General features: G+C 39.6%; 1 protein-coding gene across 1 annotated transcript; it reads right to left on the bottom strand.

Annotated features, from left to right (window-relative positions):
• Window positions 1–4,683: 4,683 nt before the first annotated feature.
• LOC111329929 (uncharacterized) lies at window positions 4,684–10,485 on the bottom strand. Its single transcript, XM_022934696.2, has 2 exons — window positions 6,938–10,485; window positions 4,684–6,441 (listed from the first exon to the last, which is right to left on the bottom strand). Exons 1-2 carry the CDS (start codon window positions 10,225–10,227, stop codon window positions 6,345–6,347), a joined length of 3,387 nt encoding a protein of 1,128 aa, XP_022790431.2. The 5' UTR covers window positions 10,228–10,485; the 3' UTR covers window positions 4,684–6,344.
• Window positions 10,486–12,110: the final 1,625 nt, after the last annotated feature.

Below are 12,110 nucleotides of genomic sequence, written 5' to 3'. Positions count from 1 at the left end.
AGTGTAGAAGGCAAATTCCAGAAAGCCTTTCCCCATCAAACCAAGGAATGAAACCACGCCAACCACTGCAAGACTATGCAAACTCTTTAACCTGTTTGGTGGACGATGAATGGTTGTGATAGGGAGAGGCTCCATGCTAATCACTTGAGGGACTTAAAAGATTAAATAAGACCCTTGATGTCTTTTGTAATGTAAAGCATTTGACCAATCCTGTAGAGCTGTAAAATAATGTATAAAAATGTTTCCTTTATTCCCTCACAGATTTTTGGCTGTGTGCTAATTGGGGTTGGAGCATCGACTCTGGTAGACTTTGGCGACTATGTGACACTGTCTAGTTTAGTGCCTTATGCAACCGCAACAAAGGTTTCGACCGCTGCAGGTGTACTCATGACAGCTGTGGCATTCCTTGGATAGCTACGGTATACCATCCAAGATAAGCAACATGGTGAAAGCTCTATATGCTGACTTTGAATGCGCAGTAGTGGATGGCCAGGACACAACGGAGTGGTTTAAGATAAAAACTGGAGTGAAACAGGGCTGTAACATGTCAGGTTTACTATTCACAGTAGTCGTGGACTGGGTGATGAGAAATGCATCGAAAGAGGGGAACACCGGAATAAGATTGAAGTTCACCACAAAGCTCGAGGATCTCGACTTTGCGGATGATATAGCCCTTTTGTCATCGACCGGGCAGCACATTCAGACTAAGACCGATAAGTTGGCACATGAAGCAGAAAGGGTGGGACTGAAAGTCAATGTAGACAAATGTAAACTACTGCGATTAAATTCAAGGAGCAACGATGTGGTGGAGGTGTATAGACGAGGAATAGAAGATACTGATAGATTTGTGTACTTGGGAGCTACAGTTCCAAAGAGGGTGGAGGCACTGAAGAAATCCAGAACAGAGTAATCAAAGTGAGAGAGGTATTCGTAAGATTGGCAAAGATATGGAGTAGTAACAGCATTAGTCGACGAACCAAAATCAGGCTGTACAAGACACTAGTAAAGCCAGTCCTAATGTATGGCTGCGAGACGTGGAAGATGAACAAAAGTGATGAGAGCAAAATCGACGTCTTCTAAAGCGGATGTCTCAGACGGATATTTAAGATACGCTGGCAGGAAAGAATTACAAACAAAGAAGTCCTGAAGATGGCTGAGATGGAGAACCTCAGTGAGGATGTGCGAAGGAGACGATGGAAATTTATCGGCCACATCATGAGGAAAGAACCAAATAATGACTGCAGAACTGCATTAACCTGGACCCCAAAGACAACATGGAGGAAGACAGCAGAGAGAGAAGGGGAAAAAGCTGGATGGAAGAACTGGAGTGAGGTACAAATCGCAGCGGCTGACAGAGCTGGTTGGCGGGATTGTGTTGAGGACTGAGATATTTGGACTTGGCAATGTTTGTTTTGATTGATATTGGTGGGCATGGTTGTGATGATCATGAAAGTGGTGAAGGGGCTGATGATGATCCAATGATGGCAATAATAATGGCAATGATGGCAACAATGATGGCAATGAAAATAAAATCTTATTCATCAGAAAGAAAAATATTATAACTTTTGTCCCCTTGCAGTTCTATATTTGCGCTATGGTGATCTTGTGCTTGTGGTGTGCTTTTGGAGAATTGGAACATAAGTATCATGACAAGGTTTGTTTTACTCAGGAAACAAGAAGGACATTTATTTAATTAAATCAATTTTCAGCCTAAGTCCACTGATTGCGTAAAACCATGGTTTAGGCCAGACCTTTTGTAAAGAAATGGCCCATTTTGTACGCATGCAGCAAATCAGCTTTGTTTTCCTTTTATTTCTGTTAAAAAACTGTTTTTCCTAGGCTGAGAAAACTCTGGACAAAGATTTTCTAGCTGAGTTAGGAAGTGAAGGCACCACCAAAGGAATTGATAAACTGCAGAGAAAGGCTAGTTATTCTTGGGAATTTGATAGTGCTGTTCTGCCTGGTGGTAAAAGGAATTTGGGTCTGAATGATTTCAAATTGCATTTAGTTTGATTATTTGTGTTTTCCTTCACCCAGATCATAATTCTTAAAAAGATAATCATGTATCAACCTCTATTTGTTGTAATGAGGGGAAGAGTTTGTGTCCTGAGCCATCTGCTGAATTACTACCTACCAGAAAGAGGGCATTTTGGCATTTCTTAGGTACATCTTTGGGATAAATTATTTGAACAATTTAACAAGATCTCTTAGAGGGCTCTCTGAGGGCATTGCGAATGTCATTTTGACATTCTGAAGCACCTCCTCTGGAAACATTATAAGAAGAATCTCACAGGATCTCTTAGTTATAAGGCTTTCTGAGGCCATTTCAATTGTCTATACTTGCTTACAAGCTGTTTTGACATTAGATGCATTTTGAGCTGATGGTTTTGAAACTATGATGAAATTACACAACAGTCAATCAGACGAAGCTGTGGGATATATTTGACAAGAGGCCTATTTGTTACAACAACTCAAATTCAAAGTGCAGGACAAAAGAGTTACTAGTTCACTCTGGATTTGGTGTTGTATATCAGTTGTAGATATGATAATATGAGTTCTCCTGGAGTAAAACAAAATCAATGTTATCCTGGAATTATACTAATGATCAAAAGCAAATGTATGCATTTTGTATTAAATTCTTTTTTCCTTGTTGTTTCTATAGGTAAAGTGTTGTGGCTGGTACAACACCGACTGATATACATCAAAGTTTGGAGGCAGTGGTCAGATTGTTCCAGACTGTGGAGCCAAAAAAGACTCTCCTTTTGTGTTTGAGAAGGTGAGCATGTGACTCTCTCGAAACACTTTGAAAGTCTACAAAACCATTGTGTTATGCGGGAGGTCGAGGGTTCGAGCCCCAGCCGGACCAATACTCATGGTCTTAAAATAAGTGAGGAGAAATTGCTACCTTCCATAATCGAGAAATGGATAGATATTCTAGTCTTCTCGGATAAGGACGAATAAACCATAGGCCCCGTCTCCTGCAGGGTTAGGGGTAGGAAACGTTAATTTCCCACGCACGAGATTACTGTGTCGTGGATGTCCTCCCCTGGGCTGGGATGGGTGGGAATTGGCCCTGAAAAGCCCCCATGAGGAGTGATCAACTAACCTATGTATGAATGTATGTATATATGTATGTATGTTCCCTTCCCCTACCCTCTTCCCCCAGGTGGAGAGTCTAAACTGTTAGAATAATTTTTTTAAAGTCAATATCTTGATACTAAATTGTAATTGATTTAGATTTTTTTTTGTTTTGTCGTTATCTCCACTAGATACCAGTCGAGTCTTAAAATTATGTCAGCGGACTGACACACGGCCTAACCCCTTACACCCTTAACATTAGTATCCATATTCCCTACACCCCTACCATACATTTCCTTTGGTGCTGACAAGGAGAATTTATGAAGGATCAAAGCTTCTTTGGTTGGCAATCGTATCCTTTATTTTCATGATTGTAATGAACTATATAGCCGTATAACCGTAGGGAGAAATTAGATGCCAGTCACTTTTAAGTTTAAGGGGTTTGAACGGACATGTCACTTATATGAAAACTCTCTTTTTTCCCTTTTGTGTCTGTATTAGAGAGGTTTAACTGTGTGAGGTGAAAAATTCAACTTTATCCAGGCCATAGAAGACATTTTTCTGTGCTGTATAACTTGATAAAGCCATGCTGGATTTTGGGAGAACATTCACCTTGGTTTGTGATTTCTAATCTTTCCTCAGGTTCTCCCGACATCCCAAGTGGCTTTATAATGTTATTGAGTCTGGAAAAATGGGTTCTATTACTTTTATGACATACCTAGTTACGTGAGGGCTCTATAACATAATGAAGCATCTGCTTGGAAACTTAATTGAACAAACATACAAGGCATACTAAGTTCATTTATGTTATAAAATGCTCTAACAGAAACCTGTTATAGCAAAAAAACGGTCAAGTAATGATGATGATTTAGGAAGTGAAGACAAAACACAGTTTCCTGAGTACTTTTAAAGTTTCATATCAGATCTTGTAATGATTCTTAGTTTACCGGTATGTCAACAATTTCTGCTGACCCTTTCACTCTCAAGATCTAAATATTTAGTCTTTGTACTTTCCCCCACATGTTTCCCATAATGATTCTAGTTCTGAGAATTTGATGTCAAATTAAGCAATTTCCTCTTGTTGATTTTTTCCTTCTTCTCCTTACCTTTCTGCTTGAAAATGTACAGTGTTGTAAGGAGAATTCCTTGTTGGTTAGTAAGTAAGTAAGTAAGTAAGTAAGTAAGTAGAGCTTTAATTGAATCCATATGGCAGCCTATCTAAGGCTGAATTGAATGAATTTCCAAATTCCGTTAATACAAGGCTTATAATATAAAAAAGTACTAAAACCTGCAAAATTAAGCTTAGAATACTAATTTATAAAAATTCGTAAAAATTCATACTATGAAAACTGTTAACGCCTGCACGTAGATGGCAGAAATGTGCTAGAAAAACGCTTGGTATGCATGGCAGGATTGGCAAATTGGCGTTGTCTTCTCAAGTTATAATGAAAATAGTTCTTGGGAGGGAGAAAATGGTACAACTTATGACCTGGATTAGATACAATAGAATCAAAAAACTTTCGCATTGATGTATGCGTCTGTCCTCTAAAGATGCCATGTTGTATATTGACAGGCTGTCATCGTAAGAAAGGCCTGGCGAAATAATTGATAGTGCACGTTTATTAAATGCGTTCAATATCCTTACTTAAGTAGTCTGGAACTGGCCTTATACAAAAGAGAAACAAATGGTTACTCTTGAGTAGGTTTAAATTAATCTTTTCCTAATACAGACTCACTCTGACATGAGTAATAGGCACTAAATCCTGGGCCAGAGAATAAATGCTTGAATTAATGCAATTCAAGACTTTTTATTGGCTAAGCCATTATGGTATATGAGCCAATATACCATAATCTACAAATATGGTAAGCGTACGCGTCAGCTTAAAATAAAAAGGGAGCTAAAAAATCCGGTTTTTTCTTACAAAATAATGATTTCTTGGGGGTGTTTTTAATAAAACAATTATTCCACTCGCGCTTGTTGGATATGAGATGATTATAGCCAACTCGGCGCTACGCGCCTCGTTGGCTATCTATCCCTCATATCCAACGCGCGCTCGTGGAATAATTGTTAAGTATATTTGATCTCAAATCAGATCAAAGGTAATCAGGTTGCTATCTGGTTTATGCTAACAACTATTCACAAAAATTCATCAGTTTTCTTCTTCCAAATTTACTATTCATTATTATCATGTTATTAAGTTAAAATATTTTTCAAAGAAGACCTCCTGATAAAAATCCTCTATAAAATGGACAAATACAGACATAGAACAAAGGTTGCCTTACTTATTGAACTGTGAAGTGATTTTCCAAATTTTGATGAGGGGTTCACTACCTAAAAAATTTCAACCCTCTCTATCAAAATATGTCCCAACTCACCCATGCAAAGAGAACGACTCTATAAAACAACAGTACATTTGATTTGATCCAAGAGGGAGAGAAAGGTTAAATTTCAATCTTGAGCATCCAATTGAGAATGAGGTGAAAGATTTGTCTTGAGCCTCGAGACAAATATTTCATCTCTTTCTCAATTGGACGCTCAAGCTTGAAATTCAACCTTTCTCTCGCTCTTTTCCACACACAGAGAACTTGTGACACACATGATCCTGGTGATAAGAAGGACACTCAGACACTTTTCACAAGCCAACCAAGCATATAGCCATGCCTTTTGACCAATTCTATAGCCTCCTTTGCAGACGTTCTTTGGGTGTCGAATTAAAAATTCTCCCCCGTTCGTCGGGGGAGAATTTTTAATTCGACACCCAAAGAACGTCTGCAAAGGAGGCTATTGAAATTCCCAGTTTATGCAACATTGGAATTCGAAATATGAATTGATGTTTGAATCATCACGGAGTTTCCATTTTGGGTTAATTTTTTAGGTAAAGAGTGGTATTTTGCTCACACCACTCAGATCGCTGCATTAGGGTGTGTATCACGCGCCAATCAGATTGCCGCGTGATACACACCTTAATGTTGTTTAAATTTGATCTTATCTTCTCATATTTTTAAAATTTCAGCTGATTTCTTGCGTTCAAGTTTCCCAATCCAAAATATTTTAGTGCGCTATTGATATACTTAATATTAATGAACTTCAGGTTTCATCTTCTCTCGGCGCTATCAATTCAGTAATGTATACATAAAGCATACATAAAGCATACAAAAACCTACTACTAATTTTTTTTAAAAAAAAAAGACTAAATATATCTACGCAAAATATACCAGTGTCCTAGTTTAGTGTTAATGGCAGGAAGAAGAATCTTTCTGTAGGATCAGTCGTTAGTCTGTTGCTTCTCTGTCCCATTGTTGTGCTCCTCGAGTTGTTCCTTCTCTGTCTTATTGTTGTCCTCCTCGAGTTCTTCTTTCCCGCTGAAACAAGCATTATACAATACATATTTCAACAGATTTCCTTTAAAAATTACTTCCTTCCTATGATTTTTGAAATTTATCAAATGTTTCTCGACCATACTATGCTTGATGCTAGCCTCTTTAAAATTATCATTTTGTTTCTTTCTTTTCTTTTTTACAAAATCATGTTAAATGTTTTAGAGCTATCTTAAGTATCTCAGATTACCTTCATCGTCATAACGTTTAGCACGGTATCGACCATGAGCTATTATTCCTGAATATCTTCCATACAAAAGAAACTCTAATCCAGGCCAATTTTAGGAAGCAAATCATCAAAATCTTCCGGCTCCAAACACTAGATAATACAATCTTCTTTTTCTTGACGTTTAATCGACGAGACACAAAGACGAAAACAAACAAACAGACAAAAGCTGACTAACAGTTGGTCAACTGAGTTACTTAAGTGTGCCAATCTTGTTGTTGTGTAAAGATAACTGCTTAACATAATCAGACTTACCCTTTTTTCATAAAATCAAATGTCACGTTATCCCCCATAAGCACAAACGGAGCCCATTGGGAAGGTTTGCGAAAGCCGTTGCTTCTCAACCATCGAACGGCCTGGTGAAGAGATTCACTGGCACTTTCTCCACGAACAAGGTATTTATAGAAATGTTTCATGAGCTGCGCCGTTGCTTTATCTTCGATAGCCCACGATGCTACCAACACTGAACGTGCACCGGATGCTAAGAATGCTCGAGCGATTCCAATAATTCCTTCCTTTTTAACCAATCCACGCCCACTGTGGCAACAGCTGAGTACAACCAGTTTAGCTCGCACTTGAATCCCTTCAATGTCGGACATTGTTAGGAGGTATTCTTCCTCTTGTGGAGTATTGTTAGAGGTAGATTGAGGAGAGAGAGAAATCTCTCCTCTTTCGGTATTTCCATGTGCAGCAAGATGTATCAGACTCACTGAGGGTATTGCTTGAAGTACTGCCTGCTTTGTCGCACGACTTCCTGACAAAGGCTGAACGCCCAGCAGCCGACCAACCATCTTTGTTTCCTCAGATGCACAGAACAATGGTGTAATATCAACGAGACGACCATTGTAATGCACTTTGCCAACCTTAGGATCACCCACAACCAGTGCACCCGTTAGACTGTGATAGTTCGCTGGACATTCTTGAATAAGACGGAGAGTAGTCAGAGAGGGGACGATGCGTATTCTGTACTTCTCCGACAAATACTTTCCGGTTGGTTCATCACGCAAGGCAGCAAATGGGACACGGTACAAGAATCGATCCGGCACAATGATGACTTCAGGTTCCGTTAGTAGATCTACCACAGGTGCGACGATCCATTTGTAGCACAATTGATGAGTTCTTTCGGTATCGTTGGTTTCGTCACCTCGCAAAATTGCTCGGCCCTCTACATGAAGAGTTGTCGTTACGTTACCATTCAAAGATCGATCCTCACAGTTCGCTGCAGGTAAAACGCCATATCCGGCGGCGCTCTTTTTGAAAACTCCTTCCACTTCACAAACTTGCTCAGCAATAAGGGTGATGTTTTTCACTTCATCTGTTACTCGAAAGCAAATGTCTCCACTTGATTTCAATACCCAGAGAAGAACTTGCCGCTCTCTATACGAAATGTACAAACAAACACGGTTACTTTCTCTTCTCACGATGTTTTCAATCCCGAACCATGATTGTGGATCAGCTGAGATGTGGCTTTCCAGGGAGTACTTGTCTGCCATGAATTCTGCGAGGACTCTTGCTCGTCCCAGTTCCTCAATATAGAGAGCATCTCGAAATTTTCCAGCTTTGCAAAGCATGTCAGTGAGCAACTGGTAGGGAAAAGTACCGTGTTCTTCCAACAGAGACATTTCAAATTCACTTTCCCCTTTCAGAAAAGTTCTGATTTGTTCATATTTTTCAACACATAGAAGAAGATATTCCTTTGCCTTCACAACCTCTGACTGCGATACCTTTAGCAGTGTAATTATAAGAAGGCTTTCAAACTCAGTCATTTTATCTCCGATTTGGCTGCTCATGGAGCAAGCTCTCTTTAAGTACTCTTCTGCTTTGCCAAATTCACCAAGCGATCGTGATATATTTCCAAGGACAGCGTAAATTCTGGCTTTGGCCGCTCTATCGCCACATTCTCTGCTGATGGCAAGTGCCTCCTTACAATGTTCTTTTGCCTTCTGATGGTCATTCACAGAAGCAAAGACAGCCGCCAACATTGCGGTAGCTGTGGCTTCTACGTCTTTGTCACCAATGGTTAAACTGATACTGATTGCTTTGTCCAAATGTTGTTTCGCCTGCTGATTTTTTTTAAGGATATAATAAACACTTCCAAGATTCGCGTGTAGTTGACCTTGTCCTGGTCTGCTGCCAATTTCTATCATGATGGCAAGTGCTTTCTCGAGATATTTTTTAGCCTTCTGAAACTCGCCAAGGTCGTGAAACAAACCTCCGAGGTTCGCGTTACTTTTTCCTTCTCCTTCTCTTTCACCAATTTCTATCGAGATGGCAAGTGCTTTCTCGTAATTTTCTTTAGCCTTCAGAAACTCGCCAAGGGAACGAAACAAAAGTCCGAGGTTCCCGTTACTTTTTCTTTCTCCTTGTCTGTCGCCAATTTCTATCGCGATGGCAAGTGCTTTCTCGTGATATTCTTTAGCCTTCTGATATTCGCCAAGGGCATAAAATACAGCTCCGAGGTTCGCGTTGCTCGCAACTTCTCCTTTTCTGTCGCCAATATCTGTCGCGATGGCAAGTGCTTTCTCGTGATATTCTTTAGCCTTCTGATATTCGCCAAGGGCATAAAATACAGCTCCGAGGTTCGCGTTGCTCGCAACTTCTCCTTTTCTGTCGCCAATATCTGTCGCGATGGCAAGTGCTTTCTCGTGATATTCTTTAGCCTTCTGAAATTTGCCAAGGGAATGAAACACAGCTCCGAGGTTCCCGTTACTCGCTCCTTCTCCTTCTCTGTCGCCAATTTCTATCGCAATGGCAAGTGATTTCTCGTGATACTCTTTAGCCTTCTGATATTCGCCAAGGGAATGAAACAAAACTCCGAGGTTCCCGTTACTCGAACCTTCTCCTATTCTGTAGCCAATTTCTATCGCGATGGCAAGTGCTTTCTGGTGATATTCTTTAGCTTTCTGAAATTTGCCAAGGGAATGAAACACAAGTCCGAGGCTCCCGTTCCTCGCTCCTTCTCCTTCTCTGTCGCCAATTTCTATCGCGATGGCAAGTGCTTTCTCGTGATATTCTTTAGCCTTCTGATATTCGCCAAGGCAACAAAACACAACTCCGAGGTTCCCGTTACTCGAACCTTCTCCTATTCTGTCGCCAATTTCTATCGCGATGGCAAGTGCTTTCTCGTGATATTCTTTAGCCTTCTGAAATTTGCCAAGGGAATGAAACACAAGTCCGAGGCTCCCGTTCCTCGCTCCTTCTCCTTCTCTGTCGCCAATTTCTATCGCGATGGCAAGTGCTTTCTCGTGATATTCTTTAGCCTTCTGATATTCGCCAAGTGAATAAAACACAACTCCGAGGCTCTGATATATTGTTCGTTCTTTTTCTCTATCTCCAATTTCTAGCGCGATGGCAAGTTCTTTCTGGTAGTGTTCTTTTGACTTCTGTGATTTACCTAGGAAGTAATATATGGTTCCAAGTCTCCCATGTGCCACAGCTTCTCTTGTTTTGTGACCAATCATTTTCATGACGGCGAGTGCACTTTTAAAAAGCTGCTTAGCCTCTACAACCCGGCTTTGTGCTTCATATTTGTCTCCCAGTTGCATTGTTAGTATTCCAGCGTTGTGGAGCGTTTCAAAAAGTTTGTTGGCATATCTTTTTGCATTTCTTTAACCAGAGATGGCGTAGTACGCATTGAATAATACATCGAAGATATTAAGTTGAATACCAGAGTCAAGGTTTTGAAGTAGAATTACACATTCATTACATAACTCAGTCGCTTGTAGGCCACGATCAGTCTTGAGAAGAAATGTGGCGACATCTAGGCCTATCTGGAGTGATTTAAGGATTTCTGCTGCGTTATTCATAACCTCTCTCTCCTGTTTGTTGTCGTGGAAAAGAATCAACAAAAAAGGAAGCTTAAAAAAAGTAAACTGAGAAATATTGGAGTACTTGATAAAAAAAATAAGCTGTTTTCAAGGGAAATCATCGCTTTTTTTTCCTTTTCACCAATGTCTGAGTACAACATTCCTTCTTCAATCTTTTATTCGAAACCAATCCTAAGTGCATCAGCTGGCCGGTTGAGTTCAAATAATCGTGTGCCTGTGGCAGAATTGGATGTAGGTATCAAAAAAGTTTCACCAGAAGAGCAGCGGTTAATTTACCAATTGTGTTATGTTTGGAGTCAACTCATTACATGCATCACAATTACAGTAGTTATTTCTGAATCTGTTCGCAATTTACTGCTTGAAAATGACTTCCCCTGAGAGATTTTAATCAGCGGAAAAGTTGGGAAACAATCGAATTCAAATAAATTCGTATTTATTGAACAAACGATTGGAAACATTTTGAACTTCTATTGATTTATTGATAGCACGGGTTAGGATCAGACGATTTTAGTTAAGTCTTCCACGCATCGCGAGCGTCTCGCGCCTGTTTTCGCCGATTTCACCCCTTTGCAACTCGTTTAGTTGAAATGTAGCTGAAACAGAAATTTCTTGAGGTACGCTTTTAAATGGTGAAAAAAGTTTTCTCGGACTTTTTAATTAAAATAATGGAAACTATGTTATTCATGTAATTCAGTTTGAAGAAATAGTTTGACCTGTCCCGAAGAAACTCATTTCTGTTATTTTCATCTGGAGAGACGATGCAATCGCAAGCCGTCCCTTATTTCATTGCGAAGGGCCAATGGCGGAACAATTTTAGTCGGTTAATAAAAGGTTTTTCTTCCTCTTTCATCTTGCACACGTCCTTGTCACTCGCTTTAGCTGAGTGAGCAGCTGACGTCGAAAATTTCTTTACTGGATCAGATTTTCAACTTAGAATCGAAGAATGTTTGAGTGGATACAGTGCATTTAAACCTTCGACAACTAAAATTTTGAAGTACGGTAGATAAGATGTTTCCCTTTTTGGCATTCTTTTCACCGTACTTTGTCCAAATAAAAATTATATTAAGATTAGAAAAATCATTCTCTCCTACTTTACAGTGGTTTTACCCATGTTAATATTTGTTACCGCAGTTCGAAGGGACAACTTGGCGCAGGCAGGTTTTCTTGTTTGCCATGTTTTGGTACAGTGAATTTTGAAAACTCTCGCAGCCACGCAAAGCCTTAAATTATCGTAGATATTTCGGTGCCTCATTCCAGTATCCTACGAAAGCTGTCAAGCTGACTTTCAAAAAGAGGCTGACAAATTAAAGGGTTCACACGTAAAGCGTAATTTATAATAGTAATTGAGCTAAGTAAAGTGCAATTTGCATGGGTAATCATATGATTTCGAGTGCAATTTGGAATAAATGAGCACGAGTAAATTTTTTCAAAGACCAACAAAATTGCATGAGCCCGCAGGGCAAGTGCAATTTGTAGTCTTTGAAAAAATTTACAATTGCTTATTTATTCCCAATTGCACGAGAAAATCAAGTGATTATCTGTTACAAAATTACATGAAAAAATACGAGGTAGCTTCTCATAACTACGCAGAAGAAAAGCGC

This window comes from Stylophora pistillata, chromosome 10 (assembly GCF_964205215.1).
Source record: "Stylophora pistillata chromosome 10, jaStyPist1.2, whole genome shotgun sequence".
NCBI lineage: Eukaryota > Metazoa > Cnidaria > Anthozoa > Scleractinia > Pocilloporidae > Stylophora > Stylophora pistillata.
Note: the sequence above shows the minus strand (reverse complement) of the source record. Positions and strands in the feature narration are given on the sequence as shown.